The sequence below is a fragment of the Thalassophryne amazonica genome, chromosome 5, assembly GCF_902500255.1.
Source record: "Thalassophryne amazonica chromosome 5, fThaAma1.1, whole genome shotgun sequence".
Classification (NCBI taxonomy): domain Eukaryota; kingdom Metazoa; phylum Chordata; class Actinopteri; order Batrachoidiformes; family Batrachoididae; genus Thalassophryne; species Thalassophryne amazonica.
This window is the reverse complement of record NC_047107.1, coordinates 125,670,352-125,689,465: the sequence shown is the minus strand read 5'-3', so window position 1 is coordinate 125,689,465 and position 19,114 is coordinate 125,670,352. Positions and strand designations below refer to the sequence as shown.

At 42.0% G+C, this 19,114-nt stretch overlaps 1 protein-coding gene across 3 annotated transcripts in view; it reads left to right on the top strand.

The window, feature by feature from the left end:
• Positions 1 to 1,642: 1,642 nt before the first annotated feature.
• The window catches only part of nsmfb (NMDA receptor synaptonuclear signaling and neuronal migration factor b), a 165,500-nt gene continuing 148,028 nt past the window's right edge, over positions 1,643 to 19,114 (top strand). For all 3 annotated transcript variants that reach the window (XM_034171293.1, XM_034171294.1, XM_034171291.1), the window contains exon 1: positions 1,643 to 1,794. In XM_034171293.1, coding sequence (XP_034027184.1) covers positions 1,724 to 1,794 — 71 coding nt within the window. In that variant the 5' untranslated portion in view covers positions 1,643 to 1,723. The remainder of the gene's footprint in view (positions 1,795 to 19,114) is intronic.

Genomic DNA, 19,114 nt, shown 5'->3' with positions numbered 1-19,114 from the left:
AACCAATCAGATTTGCAGAAAAAGTGTAAATAGTTTAGAAATATATATGTATATATACCACCATGGAGGTTCTGCATGGCCACCATCGAGTCAATACTGCCAATTAAACCCCCGTTCATGAAGAGCGGTGAGCCGAGGCCGGACGCCGATGAATCAGTGATAGTCAGAAAGGGCTTAGGCATCTCACTGCGAGGCCGACACCCACGACGCCTGGAGCCCAAGACTTTGTTGACGGTTTCCATCAGGATCCAAGAGAACTTCCTCTCAGGGAGAAAACCATAATGTTTGACCACATCAGCTCAGTCAGGAGCTATCAGAGTTAGCATCCAGCCATCAGGAAAGCTTGTTTATGGTCGGAGCCATAGCGCCACCAAACTGGTGGCCGGTGCATCTGTGCACAACAGGAACCTGCTCCTCTCCAGTTAAAGAGTTGACGTCCAGCTTGGCGGGACGCCGGGGTCTATTCCTCCTATCTTCTTTTGTACAGTTGTATGTAAAAGTTTGGGCATCCCTGATGATTTCCATCACTTTGAAGCTGGCTTGTCCAAATGTGCTTTAGCATACCTCAAACGACTGTTTGTGGCATGTATTCAGAAAAGGCTTCCTCTGCATTACAGCATCATACAGCATCTCCTTGTGCAAAGTGCACTGTATAGTTGAGCGATGCACAGAGACACTATCTGCAGCAAGATCATGTTGTAGGTCTTTGGAGCAGGTCTGTGGGTTGACTATGACTGTTCTCACCATCCTTCGCTTCAGCGTATCTGAGATTTTTCTTGACCTGCCACTTCGGGCCTTAAGTAGTACTGTGCCTGCGCTCTTCCATTTCCTCACTATGTTCCTCACACTGGAAACTGACAGCTGAAATCTCTGAGATAGCTTTTTGCATCCTTCCCCTAAACCATGATGTTGAACAATATTTGTTTTCAGGTCATTTGAGAGTTGTTGCCACTCATTAGAAGAAATGCAAAGAGGAGGAACATTTGCAAATGGCCACCTTAAATACCCTTTCTCATGATTGGATTCACCTTTGTAAGGAGGTTAAGGGTCAGTGAGCTTATCAAACCAAATTATGCGTCCCAATAATTAATGCTAAATGTATTCAAATCAATAAAATGACAAGGGTGCCCAAATTTATGCACCTGCCCAATTTTGTTTAAATAATTTTTGCACAATTCTGTAAATACTAGAAACTTCATTTCACTTCTCAAATATCAGTGTGTTCATCTGTTATGATATGTTTAACTGAAATTTCTGATCCAGACAACCAATGATTTATAAAGGAAAATCATGAAAATGATCAGGGGTGCCATTCGTTGTTTTTTTTTTTTTTTTAGTATGGATCCAATTTACATTAGTGAATTATAGAACTGAAAATATGTGTCGTATTTAAATTGGACTCATGTTTCATGAAGCCTGAATAATCTTTTCCAAACACACCTGCGCTGATCGCGCGGGCAGCACTTCCTTATATGGTGTCAGCTTCCTCCTCCTGGTAATGGATGATGATGATGATGATGATGATGATGATGAGGAGGAGGAGGAGGAGGAGGGGTGGTGGGCGGAGTCAGTTGGACCGCTGCGCGTGCTGCTACAGCTCGGTGATTCGGCGGTTCGGCGCCGCGGCGGTGAGAATGTCTCGCTGAGTTTTCGGCTTCTTTTCTGTGGGCTCAGGCTGTGGAATGCTCTGCCTCCTCCTCTGCCGGGCCGTTTCCACTTCAGGATGGGAACTGCGGTGTCCAAAAGGAAGAATCTGAGGAGCGATGCCATATCGTCCGTGGCGGCAAAAGTTCGGTGAGTGCTTCGGTGTCGGTGTGTCGTAACCGTCCGGGCGCCACACTGTGGGTTATTTTAGAATACTTCAACAAGGAAAGAACCCTGCTCCATATGATATACATATAGTAAGAGAAAGATCCTGCTCCCTGTTTTACTGTATGACAAGTTTTGATTGATTTGTTTATAAATTTCACATAAGATGTACAGTAAAATTCAATGCGTTAAAACATATCAATCAATCAATCAATTTTTTTTTTATATAGCGCCAAATCACAACAAACAGTTGCCCCAAGGCGCTTTATATTGTAAGGCAAGGCCATACAATAATGATGTAAAACCCCAACGGTCAAAACGACCCCCTGTGAGCAAGCACTTGGCGACAGTGGGAAGGAAAAACTCCCTTTTAACAGGAAGAAACCTCCAGCAGAACCAGGCTCAGGGAGGGGCAGTCTTCTGCTGGGACTGGTTGGGGCTGAGGGAGAGAACCAGGAAAAAGACATGCTGTGGAGGGGAGCAGAGATCGATCACTAATGATTAAATGCAGAGTGGTGCATACAGAGCAAAAAGAGAAAGAAACAGTGCATCATGGGAACCCCCCAGCAGTCTACGTCTATAGCAGCATAACTAAGGGATGGTTCAGGGTCACCTGATCCAGCCCTAACTATAAGCTTTAGCAAAAAGGAAAGTTTTAAGCCTAATCTTAAAAGTAGAGAGGGTGTCTGTCTCCCTGATCTGAATTGGGAGCTGGTTCCACAGGAGAGGAGCCTGAAAGCTGAAGGCTCTGCCTCCCATTCTACTCTTACAAACCCTAGGAACTACAAGTAAGCCTGCAGTCTGAGAGCGAAGCGCTCTATTGGGGTGATATGGTACTACGAGGTCCCTAAGATAAGATGGGACCTGATTATTCAAAACCTTATAAGTAAGAAGAAGAATTTTAAATTCTATTCTAGAATTAACAGGAAGCCAATGAAGAGAGGCCAATATGGGTGAGATATGCTCTCTCCTTCTAGTCCCCGTCAGCACTCTAGCTGCAGCATTTTGAATTAACTGAAGGCTTTTTAGGGAACTTTTAGGACAACCTGATAATAATGAATTACAATAGTCCAGCCTAGAGGAAATAAATGCATGAATTAGTTTTTCAGCATCACTCTGAGACAAGACCTTTCTGATTTTAGAGATATTGCGTAAATGCAAAAAAGCAGTCCTACATATTTGTTTAATATGCGCTTTGAATGACATATCCTGATCAAAAATGACTCCAAGATTTCTCACAGTATTACTAGAGGTCAGGGTAATGCCATCCAGAGTAAGGATCTGGTTAGACACCATGTTTCTAAGATTTGTGGGGCCAAGTACAATAACTTCAGTTTTATCTGAGTTTAAAAGCAGGAAATTAGAGGTCATCCATGTCTTTATGTCTGTAAGACAATCCTGCAGTTTAGCTAATTGGTGTGTGTCCTCTGGCTTCATGGATAGATAAAGCTGGGTATCATCTGCGTAACAATGAAAATTTAAGCAATACCGTCTAATAATACTGCCTAAGGGAAGCATGTATAAAGTGAATAAAATTGGTCCTAGCACAGAACCTTGTGGAACTCCATAATTAACTTTAGTCTGTGAAGAAGATTCCCCATTTACATGAACAAATTGTAATCTATTAGACAAATATGATTCAAACCACCGCAGCGCAGTGCCTTTAATACCTATGGCATGCTCTAATCTCTGTAATAAAATTTTATGGTCAACAGTATCAAAAGCAGCACTGAGGTCTAACAGAACAAGCACAGAGATGAGTCCACTGTCCGAGGCCATAAGAAGATCATTTGTAACCTTCACTAATGCTGTTTCTGTACTATGATGAATTCTAAAACCTGACTGAAACTCTTCAAATAGACCATTCCTCTGCAGATGATCAGTTAGCTGTTTTACAACTACCCTTTCAAGAATTTTTGAGAGAAAAGGAAGGTTGGAGATTGGCCTATAATTAGCTAAGATAGCTGGGTCAAGTGATGGCTTTTTAAGTAATGGTTTAATTACTGCCACCTTAAAAGCCTGTGGTACATAGCCAACTAACAAAGATAGATTGATCATATTTAAGATCGAAGCATTAAATAATGGTAGGGCTTCCTTGAGCAGCCTGGTAGGAATGGGGTCTAATAAACATGTTGATGGTTTGGATGAAGTAACTAATGAAAATAACTCAGACAGAACAATCGGAGAGAAAGAGTCTAACCAAATACCGGCATCACTGAAAGCAGCCAAAGATAACGATACGTCTTTGGGATGGTTATGAGTAATTTTTTCTCTAATAGTTAAAATTTTGTTTGCAAAGAAAGTCATGAACTCATTACTAGTTAAAGTTAATGGAATACTCAGCTCAATAGAGCTCTGACTCTTTGTCAGCCTGGCTACAGTGCTGAAAAGAAACCTGGGGTTGTTCTTATTTTCTTCAATTAGTGATGAGTAGAAAGATGTCCTAGCTTTACGGAGGGCTTTTTTATAGAGCAACAGACTCTTTTTCCAGGCTAAGTGAAGATCTTCTAAATTAGTGAGACGCCATTTCCTCTCCAACTTACGGGTTATCTGCTTTAAGCTACGAGTTTGAGAGTTATACCATGGAGTCAGACACTTCTGATTTAAAGCTCTCTTTTTCAGAGGAGCTACAGCATCCAAAGCTGTCTTCAATGAGGATGTAAAACTATTGACGAGATACTCTATCTCCCTTACAGAGTTTAGGTAGCTACTCTGCACTGTGTTGTTATATGGCATTAGAGAACATAAAGAAGGAATCATATCCTTAAACCTAGTTACAGCGCTTTCTGAAAGACTTCTAGTGTAATGAAACTTATTCCCTACTGCTGGGTAGTCCATCAGAGTAAATGTAAATGTTATTAAAAAATGATCAGACAGAAGGGAGTTTTCAGGGAATACTGTTAAGTCTTCTATTTCCATACCATAAGTCAGAACAAGATCTAAGATATGATTAAAGTGGTGGGTGGACTCATTTACTTTTTGAGCAAAGCCAATAGAGTCTAATAATAGATTAAATGCAGTGTTGAGGCTGTCATTCTCAGCATCTGTGTGGATGTTAAAATCGCCCACTATAATTATCTGAGCTAAGCACTAAGTCAGACAAAAGGTCTGAAAATTCACAGAGAAACTCACAGTAACGACCAGGTGGACGATAGATAATAACAAATAAAACTGGTTTTTGGGACTTCCAATTTGGATGGACAAGACTAAGAGACAAGCTTTCAAATGAATTAAAGCTCTGTCTGGGTTTTTGATTAATTAATAAGCTGGAATGGAAGATTGCTGCTAATCCTCCGCCTCGGCCCGTGCTACGAGCATTCTGACAGTTAGTGTGACTCGGGGGTGTTGACTCATTTAAACTAACATATTCATCCTGCTGTAACCAGGTTTCTGTTAGGCAGAATAAATCAATATGTTGATCAATTATTATATCATTTACCAACAGGGACTTAGAAGAGAGAGACCTAATGTTTAATAGACCACATTTAACTGTTTTAGTCTGTGGTGCAGTTGAAGGTGCTATATTATTTTTTCTTTTTGAATTTTTATGCTTAAATAGATTTTTGCTGGTTATTGGTAGTCTGGGAGCAGGCACCGTCTCTACGGGGATGGGGTAATGAGGGGATGGCAGGGGGAGAGAAGCTGCAGAGAGGTGTGTAAGACTACAACTCTGCTTCCTGGTCCCAACCCTGGATAGTCACGGTTTGGAGGATTTAAGAAAATTGGCCAGATTTCTAGAAATGAGAGCTGCTCCATCCAAAGTGGGATGGATGCCGTCTCTCCTAACAAGACCAGGTTTTCCCCAGAAGCTTTGCCAATTATCTATGAAGCCCACCTCATTTTTTGGACACCACTCAGACAGCCAGCAATTCAAGGAGAACATGCGGCTAAACATGTCACTCCCGGTCTGATTGGGGAGGGGCCCAGAGAAAACTACAGAGTCCGACATTGTTTTTGCAAAGTTACACACCGATTCAATGTTAATTTTAGTGACCTCCGATTGGCGTAACCGGGTGTCATTACTGCCGACGTGAATTACAATCTTACCAAATTTACGCTTAGCCTTAGCCAGCAGTTTCAAATTTCCTTCAATGTCGCCTGCTCTGGCCCCCAGAAGACAATTGACTATGGTTGCTGGTGTCGCTAACTTCACATTTCTCAAAACAGAGTCGCCAATAACCAGAGTTTGATCCTCGGCGGGTGTGTCGTCGAGTGGGGAAAAACGGTTAGAAATGTGAACGGGTTGGCGGTGTACACGGGGCTTCTGTTTAGGGCTACGCTTCCTCCTCACAGTCACCCAGTCAGCCTGCTTTCCCGGCTGCTCGGGATCTGCCAGGGGGGAACTAGCGGCGGCTAAGCTACCTTGGTCCGCACCGACTACAGGGGCCTGGCTAGCTGTAGAATTTTCCACGGTGCGGAGCCGAGTCTCCAATTCGCCCAGCCTGGCCTCCAAAGCTACGAATAAGCTACACTTATTACAAGTACCGTTACTGCTAAAGGAGGCCGAGGAATAACTAAACATTTCACACCCAGAGCAGAAAAGTGCGGGAGAGACAGGAGAAGCCGCCATGCTAAATCAGCTAAGAGCTAGTAGCTACGCTAAGCTAGCGGATTCCTAAAAACACGCAAAGTGAATAATGTGTAAATAATTTAGAGGTGATTCAGCAGAGGGAGTGCTTTAGTTAAGGCACGTAAAGATTACACTGGGAAACAAATCGTAATCTAGATAACTAGATCAATCTAACTGCGCAGATTAAACAGCTAACAGATACAGAAAAACACCGCTGTGCTCCGGAACAGGAAGTGATACAATACCGCAGTGAGAGCCAACCACCAGTAGAGGCCGAAAAAAGACTTATTTCCATTGTAGTCCTTTACGTGAAACAATACAAAATTGGTGGCAAAGACGAATAAAATATAGATAATTTGAAAATAAATGAACAATTAAAGAATAAAGTAAATTACAAAAAAAAATACAGGCAAGAACAGAGAAAGCAGTTAGAATAAGACAAATTTATACAATATATAATTTATACATTTGAAATAACTGCGTGTTTATTAAGGGCCCCTTCATACATAGTGTGAATATGGTCGAATTGCGCATGAAGCAGGAATCGTATGCAATACGTGTAAAATCGTGGGTGCTTCCAATGTCTCATACACCTGTTGATACAACTATTTGCACACACCAGCGGCTGAAAGACAGAGTGTGCGCTGTGAGAGCCCATCAAACCCTCTCGCGGCAGGTGCCGGCCAAATTCTAGCTGACACACGCGAACATCTAACACCGCTTGCATGGCCATTCGCACTATCATCATGAAAACAGTCAGCAGACAATCACTGTCGAGCTGGATGTGAAATTTGTCTAAGTGTCCCCACGAGTGTGGCTTTTCAAACAGACACAGTGACACGTTGGTGTGTGCGCTGAACTGACGGGGTGTGGCCACCAACAGGAGCAGCTGTGGAGATCTGTGGTTCTGGATGTCACGGCTGGGGAACACGTACTGTGTTTGGACGGACATGAAGTAACAACTGCCCACTGTGACGCGCATGTGTTTGCTTGCTGTCATCATGTGGACATACATAAAAACATTTATCATATACCTATAAATGATACGCCAACGTGATTGGATAAAACACTAAAGAATAAATAGCAATACACCCTTTTCGCAGACGGGTAATATTTTTCATACCACCTGAGAAATCAGCCAATCCAGACAGCGGAGTGGCGCCACGACGAAGAGGCGTGGTCAGAGGAACTGTGAAATACTGGTGAGTCACTATTAATAATTTCTTACGTGTCCAACCTCATAGGTTGATTGTTAAAATTAAATTTGTTAGTTCTAAAAGCCATCATAATTATTTATAGGAAAACTATCTATTTTTTTTCTACTAAGGTTTGAACTTTGAGTGTGAGAAAATGTTAATGCCTGTTTGAGAAAAATGTATAAAGTGTGTAGTGAGGGGTTTTACAGCCTTAAAACATCTATAATAATTGTAAAAAATAACGCTGACTACTTCGCGGATTTCGCCTATCGCGGGTTATTTTTAGAACGTAACTCCCTTTTGCGGCCTCGATGTTTCGCAGATTTTTTTTTAGTGCAATTTTGCAGGCTTTTTTTTTTTTTTTTAACAGCACATTGTGTTCTGCGTCCTTATCAGGCGGGCCGGTCGGCATCACCGCAATTGCTCTCACTGCCTCCGATGCGCTTACTGAGTCTGCGGGCTCGGTAAGCCCCACAGTGGGCCACTCACACCGCCCCCCTGTCTGCTGTGACGAGCTGCATGCAACTCCAGCACCAGGTCCAGAGACTACACTCACTGTTTTGATACGCAGCGCCCGCTGCATGGTCTCAGTAACCGCAGCCACAGAGCTCCGTGGCCATGACTTGGATTCTTTGCAGGTCCTGCATCCGTATCCCCGGAGGCAGTGACAGCATGTGCATTGTCTTCTGCGTGCATTTGTCATTTATAGGTATATGATAAAAAATGGACCACATATATGCATGCATGCACGCTGTTAATATATATAGATGATTTACCACCCCTGCTGGATTCATGTGTAAGTCCAGAATGTAATTATCAATGTCCATTGTGCAGTGTTGTTCGCTAATATCCATAGTTTGTCCAGAAATATTAGTCCTATCAATGTTCCATTTTGGCATCATTCATCTTGACCCAAAATACATAAGAATACCAACTGGCAAATGTCAGCTCTCCGTAGTTTGTCTGTGATTGAAGATGTACGCACGCACACATACATGTACACAGACGCCACTTCTGTTTTAATATACTGTGGCAAGCCGCACAGAGGAACAACAGCCGAGCCAGGGCTTTGCATCTTTTCTGCATTCTGATGCAAGCAGGTGCTTTTATTTTTACACACCTACAAACAGAGACAGTGGCAGAACACATCAAACGCACAACACTTCCCACTCATGGTAACAGTAACATTACACTTAATTAAACTGACTAAACCAATTGAACGTTAAAACACAATAAATCAGTAGCACTAACAACACTGTTAAATAACATGAACCACAGTAACAACATATTTAACATCCCATCCTGAACTCTGTCTGTCTGTCTATATTCATATAATATATGCAGTCATATAATATGACTGCAGAATGTTTTTGTGTATGTATTTATTTCTGATTTGATTTATTTAGCAATAAAATCAATGTACATGAAAACAATAAAATATATACAATTTCTGAGGACAGCACAATAAAGTATAAAAATTTTCATTTTGGTCAGTTTTATTTGTAGTCCTACAATCACACAGAAACGTTAGATATGCAGCTGGAATCTCAGTTTTTTTTATTATTATTATTAATTCCTGTATGTTCTCTCCCAAGTTGTACTTTGGGTTTATGAGTCTCAGACTGGGACTAATATTGTAGAGGAATCTGTAATATTTGTTATTAAATTTATATATCATGTTATATACCATGATCTGATCATGATCTCTGCTCCCCTCCACAGCATGTCTTTTTCCTGGTTCTCTCCCTCAGCCCCAAACAGTCCTAGCAGAAGACTGCCCCTCCCTGAGCCTGGTTCTGCTGGAGGTTTCTTCCTGTTAAAAGGGAGTTTTTCCTTCCCACTGTCGCCAAGTGCTTGCTCACAGGGGGTCGTTTTGACCGTTGGGGTTTTTACGTAATTATTGTATGGCCTTGCCTTACAATATAAAGCGCCTTGGGCCAACTGTTTGTTGTGATTTGGCGCTATATAAATTAAATTGATTGATTGATATACGATGTGTTTTACTATATTGCTCATCCCTTAAAACATAAAATACTGTACATCCAGCATGACTGTGCAGACAAGAAGTGAATTGGATTTGGTAGAAAAAGGTTTGTTAAGCACCACTGGTTTTTAAAGTGCTGTATAAATAAAGCTGGATTGAACTGGATTTGGCAGAAAAAGGTTTGTGTTTGTGTTTTACGTGTTTCAGTTGTACGATCACACAGAAACATCAGTCGTGCAGCTGTAATCTCTGGGTTTTTGATTAATTCCATTGTCTTTCCTCCTCAGTTGTGCTTTGGTTCTCCGAGTTTCAGATCTTAGTTCGATGTCTGCACAATGACTAATGTTGTAGGGGAAACATTCTTTAGTTGACCCTTTACTGACCTGAAAATCCAGGCTCGCAGAGCCGTCAGCTGTGAACAAACCGCTATCCCACAGTCATCTGTGCGTTCATTTATCTTCCACCTTAAAACATGCCCTCTTGTGCACATCTCTTTTGCCGTTCCATCCGACCTCCGTATCCATGACCTTCCGCGATGCACTCGTTTTTTTCCTCCATCTTCATTTGTCTGTTTTTGTTTTGCTATTTATGTTTGGCCGTCGTTCTTGCTCACACTTTCACACCACACGCTTCACTCCCCATAAATCACGCTGAGCACAGACCGCATCCCAGACCTGCACGTGGTTACAGCCAGTATTCTGCTTAATCCGTGCTTTTAGATTAGTTTCGTGCCTCTCTTTGTGTGTCTGTGGGTTACAGCTGGTCTGAGTCACACTTTTATTACCGGTGTCTTGATCCCTTTGAAGGATCTGTGTGAATTTGACTGTCTTGAAGTGAATAAGCAAAGACAAAAGCTTTTCTACCTCTTGAACAAATCCGGTCCCACGTCTTTGTCTTTGAATAAGTATGAATAGCAGTCCCACAGGAGCATCGTGCTTGGAGGAAGCAGGATCTTCTTGTCCCAGCATCGCCTCTCTAACCAATCTGTCTCTTGGAGGAGATCTGTTTTCACTCTGTCACTAAAATGCTGCAAATCTTCACCTGCGGGTTCATACTGAAAGCCTCAAGCATCACGTGAATTTAGTCATCAGCAGCTGGCACAGTTTCTTGGCAGCGACCTATTTAGAAGTTGTGTGGTTGCAGTACTACTTCATCCTTTGTGGGTAGTGATGGATATTGTCAGGATTTTATCCATACAGATACACCCGGTCAATACTCTTTCTTATTAATGCCATTAATTTAATACCATATATAATGAGAAAATATTTAAAAATAACACGTTAAATAGATCTAATGGTCCTTTAACTATATATATATATATATATATATATATATATATATATATACGAGGTCTGTCAATAAAGTAACGGTCCTTTTTATTTTTTTCAAAAACTATATGGATTTCATTCATCTGTTTTTAGGTCAGACCAGCTTGAACCCTCGTGCGCATGAGTGAGTTTTTCCACGCCTGTCGGTGACGTCATTCGCCTGTGAGCACGCCTTGTGGAAGGAGTGGTCCCGCCCCCTCGTCGGATTTTCATTGTCTGGAAATGGCGGAATGATTTGGACTTTTTTCCATCAGAATTTTTTTAGAAGCTGTTAGAGACTGGCACCTGGAAACCATTTGAAAAATTTATCTGGCTTTCGGTGAAAATTTTACAGGCTTCACAGAGAATAAGGTCTGTTACTACAGCTTTAAGGACAGCTTTAAGGACAGCTTTAAGGACGCTCGGTGCGCCGCGCTCCGAGCTGCGACGACGAGGCAGAAAACGCCAGATCATTTCTAAGCTGATGGCTCTGTGGATACGAGACCGTTGTGTGCACTTTCTCTGGTTATCACAAGAGCTGGACATCAGCCATTTTCCGGCAGATTTCACTTTTAACAAGAGATTTTGTCATGGAAAGCCGCGCGGAGGCTTCATGCGTAACGACCGATTCGCTGTTTGAGCGAGACAAAGAACACCTCCGTTTCGGCGTGTCATGGGACAAGTTGGGACGTGCCTATCTCGGCTTTCAATGCTTACCAGTCCAGGTAAGTATCAGAGAAATTGTGGAGAGCTGGGCATGTCCTAACTTGTCCCATGACACACCGAAACAGAGGTGTTCTTTGTCTCGCTCAAACAGCGAATTGGTCGTTACGCATGAAGGCTCCACAGAGCCATCAGCTTAGAAATGATCTGGCGTTTTCTGCCTCGTCGTCGCAGCTCGGAGCGCGGCACGCCGAGTGTCCTTAAAGCCGTCCTTAAAGCTGTAGTAACACTCCTTATTCTCTGTGAAGCCCGTAAAATTTTCACAGAAAGCCAGATAAATTTTTCAAATGATTTCCAGGTGCCAGTCTCTAACAGCTTCTGAAAAAATTCTGATGGAAAAAAGTCCAAATCATTCCGCCATTTTCAGACAATGAAAATCCGACGAGGGGGCGGGACCACTCCTTCCACAAGGCATGCTCACAGGCGAATGACGTCACTGACAGGCATGGAAAAACTCACGCATGCGCACGAGGGTTCAAGCTTGTCTGACATTAAAACATATGAATCAAATCCATATAGTTTAAAAAAAAAATAAAAAGGACCGTTGCTTTATTGATAGACCTCGTGTGTATATATATGTGTATATATATGTATATATATATGTGTATATATATGTATATGTATATATATGTATATATATGTGTATATATATATATATGTATATATATATTTCCAGTAGTTAGAGGTATATACCAAGGTTTTGACTATGCTAGTCGATTGTGTACACTCTGTAACTTAGGAAAACTTGGTGATGAGTTTCACTACCTATCTGAACGTAATAATTTTCATGTAGGAAGAAATAGATACCTATCTGCACATATCAGGTCGAGACCCAATGTGTCTCGACCTGATTGGACATGTTTATTTCAGAAGACATTCTTACCCAGCATAATCTTGCAAAATTTTGTAAAGAGATTGTGCTTCCATTTAAATGTCTGTAGTATATATTTATTTATTATTGTTTGTTCTTTGTAGATCAACAAGTACTTGACTACAGTCAAGTTGATTGTGCTTTTTTAATTTATTTTACTTTATTGTACATATGTTGTGTTTCTCACTTACCCCAAGAGGGATGTTATGGGAATAAAATTGAATTTACTTTACTTTACTGTCGCCCCAGAAAGGTGAATTTCAGAGCCCTTTCAGGGGCAAGAGTAGAGCAGGTAGCTTAGTGGATAAGGAACTGGCATTCTGTAGACCTGGATTCAAGTCCTGCTGATGCCACCTGTGCAGTAAATCACCTCCCATTCCTCTGAATGTGCCAGATGAAGGTAAAGTTGGAAGTGATGGGGCCTTAATCTGCATTGTCTCAATCCACCCAGCTCTAAATGTGTGGGAAGGTGGGGAAGTAACCTGTGTTGGAGTGGGATCCCATCCAGGGGGAGTCGTACACACTTCACCTTTATGTGACTTAATTTTTCAGGGGCTAAATAAGTTGCTGAGCGGCCCCGAAGAACAGTTGACAACACTGTCAAATCAAAATTCAAATTGTTTTCCTTCTGTACCTGGCCCAGATCTCTGGCATCACACTGAAGTGCCTGGCAGAGGAAGTGGCTCAGGAATAATTTCTTTAATGTCTTCTATATAGTACCAAACTTTTTCTGTAGGGAATTTTATGGAAGGAAATTCAAATCTGTTGTCACCTGAAGATCTCATGGTATCAACTTCATCCTGACCACTGACAATCTGAAGAAAAAAGCAAAATGATGAACATCAACAGCATTAAGTGTAAGATGCTGTCCAGCATACCTTCCATTAAGAATTATGAAGTGGTTATGACCCTCACCTTTGGCATCGCATCCCTATATGAACCTACATCTGAACTCACGCAGAATATTTCCAGAATATTTAATATTTTTGACCTCCCTACTATGTTTTCAGCTCTTTGAGCAGTCTTGAATGTACCTGTGTTACAGTGCCAGGATAAGAGGTCTCCATCATAGTCTCCAAGGACGCACGTTCCAACCTTGATGGTCTCTTCAGGCTCCCCTGTATCTCTGTGAGTGAAGACAAATTCCTTTGGGGAGAAGCAGTTACAAGAGCGACCACAGAAGCAAGAAACATCTCTAAATTTGATCCTCCCAGGCTCTGTTGCAACAAGCTTTGGAGAAATAAGTTTAGTTTGACAGAAACATAAAGATAGATGACCTTATTTTATATTGTAATTTGCAATATAAAATAAGATAATTTTATAAGATTATTTATAAAATAAATAATGCAAATGGAGAATATCAAAAAAGAAAAACACAAAAGCAGAGGGAAAGGAGATGTATGAATGTGACTTTGTTTATGTGCACTTATAGAACAGGGTGCTTACTTGATGCACTTTAACAGTCCCTGGGACTGATTTAAAGGTTGCACCAGTTTTCACGCTGTTCTCCTCTGTCACCTCGAACAGCCTCACAGCTGATTACTTTGACAGATTTTCCAGCAAAGCACGAGCATTTGGGATATCGGTGCCGTAGGCCACCAAATGATCTGCCAGGTTTTTAAGTACACCTCCTACTCCATCAGGGGCTCCTTTCCCATGGGAGGCCTCAGTGAAGTTCCATGTCGTGGTCTTGAAGCCTTTCATGAAAGGCACCGTGGAAGCAATGATGTCTTATTCCTGTAGTGGGACATTGGCCCATCTGAGGGAGAGTGGATGTTGTTTGTCAGTGGGTGGGTGGTTCTAATGTGATCCATGACTGGATCCAAGTGAGCCCATGTGGCAACAGCATCATGTCGTAAGCTACCACATATGATTCAGCTTGTCCACCACTGAAGTACATACCCCTGTGTGCAGCGTGACTTGAGTATCCTTAATCTCTTTTCTCCATTTGCCACTGTAGTTTTCACTGTATCAACATGGACCACATCTTCATCCTCAGACAAGCTCTCTGTCAGGGTTTTTAATACGTGTGAACTGGTGTCCAATGTTGTACTAGTGAATATAGTATCAGGGCAGGTCCATCTTTGTTAGAGCGAGAAGCTTCTCGATGGTTATAACTTTTTTGTTCCAGGGTTGTTGTGTTTATTTCAGATTCAGTAGTTGTGCCATCCTGTAGTTTTTTGTCATAGGTGTCGACCTGGTGACCCGTTCATTCCATGATACAGTGTTGTTTCTTGTGGTAGGATCCATGACCACAGGGAACATAAGGTCCTTGGCAGCATCACAGCTTCCATACTTGCACTGGATGTTTTCTCTGTCACAAACAGATGAAGCTTCCAGACCAGATGTGGACATTGTGCTTGTTATCCCAAGTTGGTGCAGTTTCTTTACTTTGCTGCTGAAATTTTCATGAATTTTACAGGCACACGTCTCTCGGTTTGTCACTTTCGGTTTCACAATCCTGAACGACCCGTGTTTGAAAATCTGAGTGAGAGACCTTCAGGGTTTTTGGGTTCTCTCTGATGAATTTCTTGTGGAGGTTTTCCATGGTATCCACGAGGAACCTCTTCCTGTAAATCTGACCAGCTTTCCTGACCTCTCCAGTTTTCCCGTTTACAACTGTAGAGACGTCATCTCTGTGCAGGAAAACTTTGATGTTATCACCAGTCCTCCTCCTTTTGTCCCTCGCACACACGTTTTAAATGGTTCTCTCTCCTCTTTTTGACCTGACTTGCAAGCAGCACAGTAGATCTGTACGTCTCCATCAGTTTTAGTTTCTTCTTCAGACATTCGAGTTATTTTTTTTGGTTGAGCGTTGTTTGTGTCTTCCTCAATTTCTCTCACTTTGTCTGATTTTTATCTGTGTTGGTGTTGATGTTTGGTTTGGTTGATCATAGTTTTCACTTATTGGTTGGACTCTTTGGGCTGGTTGGCAGTTAATGTTGATGCCACTTACATCATCTGATTCATCTGAGGGTGGGGTTTTATTCGTAATTCTTTGGAGGGCTCTTTTCTTCGAATTCTCTCTCCATTTTTGTCTTTGTTCCTGTAGCTGTCTGGATGTCAGCTCTGCTGCTGCTTTCACCAACCCTTTTTTCTTGTGCTTTTGGTATCTGTTAAGTTGTGTATATATATATATATACACACACACACACATTAAGGGTGTTACGATACATTCAATTTATATTGAACCGTTTCGGTACGGGACGTTCGGTTCGATACAGGGCTACACACACACACACACACACACACACACACACACACACACACACACACACACACACACACACACCACACACAACCACACACACATATTATATATATATATATATATATATATATATATATATATATATATATATGTATGTATGAAATACATGACCTAAGAGGCCCTACCCACAAAATTTCAGATTCATAGGGCAGCCATTTAGTTTTTAAAGCTCACCATTTTTAAAAAAAAATCATAAATGTTAAAGTGTCTGTGTACTCATTCCATGAACTATGTATACGAGGTCTGTTAGAAAAGTATCTGACCTTTTTATTTTTTTCAAAAACCTGATGGATTTGAATCACGTGTGCTTGCATGAGCCAACCTTGATCCTTCGTGTGCATGCGTGAATTTTTTCACGCCTGTCGATTGGGTCATTTGCTTGTAAGAAGCCTTTGTGTGAGGATGGGTGGAGTCTCTCGTTGTTTTTTCTTTGCAAGGAAAATGGCGGAACAACTGGAGCAGCGCGACTGCTTCAAATTTTGCCAGAAACTGGGCGACAGCCAGGAGGAAACCATTCAGATTATTCAGATGGCTTTCGGTGACGATCCTATGGGCATAACACACATTAAGGAGAGGTACAACTGGTTTAAAGACGGCCACACGACGGTGGAGAGCGAGCCGCGCTCCGGTCGGCCATCAACATGCTGAAATGACCAGATCATTTCCAAAGTGAACGCTGTGGTGATGTGGGACCGTCGTGTGATTGTCCGAGAAATTGCGGAAGAGGTGGACATCAGCACTTTTTCGGCACATTCCACTGTGACAGAAGATTTTGCCATGAAAAGAGTTGCAACGAAATCCATACCGATGGCTTCGGCATGAAGCTGATGGCGGAGCAAAAGCGCCTCCGTGTTGAAGTCTCACAGGACATGTTGTGACATGTCCACCTCTTCCACAATTTCTCAGATAGTCACACGACTGAAAATCCACCGAAAGCCGTCTGAATAATCCGAATGGTTTCCACCTGGCTGTCGCTCAGTTTCTGGCAAAATTTGATGCAGTCACGCTGCTCCAGTTGTTCCGCCATTTTCCTTGCAAAGAAAATCCGAAGGGACTACACCCATCCTCACACAAAGGCTGCTTACAAGCAAATGACGCAATCGACAGGCGTGAAAAAAATTCATGCATGCACACGAAGGTTCAAGGTTGGCTCATGCAAGCACATGATTCAATTCCATCAGGTTTTTGAAAAAATAAAAAGGTCGGATACTTTTCTAGCAGACCTCGTATGTATCTGCTCTGTCTTCTGTTTGTCCATCTTTGTGTGTGTTTGGGTGCATGTGTGTTTTTGAGGGTTTGTCATTGTCATCTTATACCACATAACCCCCCATTTAAGCCCCGTTTTCACATAGACGGTAAGAGCTCCCGGAAGCATCCCGGAAGAGTTTTTGGCCGTCTTAAGGATCAATCACCGTTGTTAATGCTGGCGCAAGGGGGCGTGGCTTAGTTCCGGCTTCACCGGGAGTCGTCAAAAAAATTATTCAAAATGTCGAATAATTCCGGGAGCGCTCCCAGAGAATTCGCATGGCGATGGAGACAACGCGAACAACAACGCGTTTGATATGTTTTAATCACCGTTTCATCCCGCCCCTTCCAGTAGTGCCGCAGTTTACACCACCGTAATTGGCGGCCGGTGTTGTATCCCTAACCAACGGCGTGTAAAACGGCGATAGAGCCCACATCGGCGTCAACGGCGTTTTAACCGGCGACAGAGGCAGACAAAACGGCGGTGCTAGCGGACAGTACGCCATTCTAAACGCCACCTCCCGGGTAAAACAGCATTCCAAATGGCTGATAGGCGGCCGCCAGTATAAAAACGCTAGCGCGCTGCATGCAGGCCTCTCACTCGCGGCCAGCTCCAGATATTTTTGCAGAGAAGCTCCAGTATGCCTCCTAAAAGAAAGTTGGCAGTGGTAAGGACTTAAAGAAGAAGGAAACCAAGAGGTCTGGTTCAGAAGCAGAGGGGAGGCCTGTGGTGGAGACGGAGCAACACGTTGAGGAGGGGGAAAGGAGGGAGAAGAAAAGGCTGAGGATGATCACCCTCCCCCTGCAGTGACAGAGGCATGTATTCCTGCTGCTTCAGCCTATTATACTCTGGGGGTGGTGCCTATATGCAAATGATCCTGGAGTAACGCAGGATTTGCCTGGATAAAAACCTGCGTATTAACCAGCGGTACACAGGGCATTATCAGCGGCAGCAGAACACCGCCATTCTCATGCGTGTCTTAACCTGCCATTGTAAAGGATAGAACTGGGTATTAACCCCCGTTGCTTGACGTGTGCCGGATGCTACGGTGTCAAAACGCCGCTTTATTCAGCGGATTTAGCGGCGTTTTAACCGCCTATTTACGGATAGTACGGCGGTCAAAACGCCTGCGAAATGCTCCACCGCGAAAACAGCCGTTACTACCGCGAACTTCAGTCTATGTACTACCCGCCGACAAAACCGTCTGTGTAAACGGGGCTTTAGACCTTCCTTTCCTTTCTCCTATACTTCTGTAGAAGTTTTGGGTCCTTGTAAGTCTTCTGTCTGTGTTTCTGCACCCTAGCTCTCAATGCAGCTTTCTTAAGTTCCATTCCCTGTGCTCTTCATATTAAGGAATATAAATTTGCGTTAATTACATATTTATGATAACATGTAAAAATACAATTGTTGTTTTTTCAAAAAAGAAACTGTTCATAGACATCATACTGCAACAGGCCTCTATATTACGTGGTAATGAAAGCTGTTCATTATGGTAATGAATGACATTTAGCGAAGCTAGCATAATGGCAGAAGCCATGATGACTTAGCTAAAACATTTTTTACTAACAATTGAGCTCCTTAATACCTTCTTTACAGTAAAGTGTCATATTAATGACTCTTCAAAAACTATAAATCTTACACATTATGGTGATGTACACCTATGGTGTGGAAATAGGGATCCATAAGGATAAACTACACAATTAACAACATCAAAATATGACAAACAATCTTACCTTGTAGCCATCTTGTCTTCTCTTCCTTGTGGTGCATTATGAGTTAAAAAACTTTATAAAATAAATGCTGTGATTAGGACAGTGCAGTGGTAATGAAAGCTGCATGTTCAGACACTTTGTTTTCCTTAAATGTTTTTGTACATTGTTGGAAATCATCATGTCTGATTATATTCTCTTAAACTATATAGTTTTAAACATTTTTATATTTGTTTCCAGAAACTTTATTAAATATTATTATGTGAAACTGATGGGAAACATCAAAGTTTTCCTCTGCACGCATTGCAGTGATTCATTTTTGACTCAAAAATCTTTTTTAAAATATATAAAATATTATTTTGGTACCAAACAATTAACTGTCCCACATAAGAGACATAGTGTACTTTCAAATACAAGTTAAATATTTT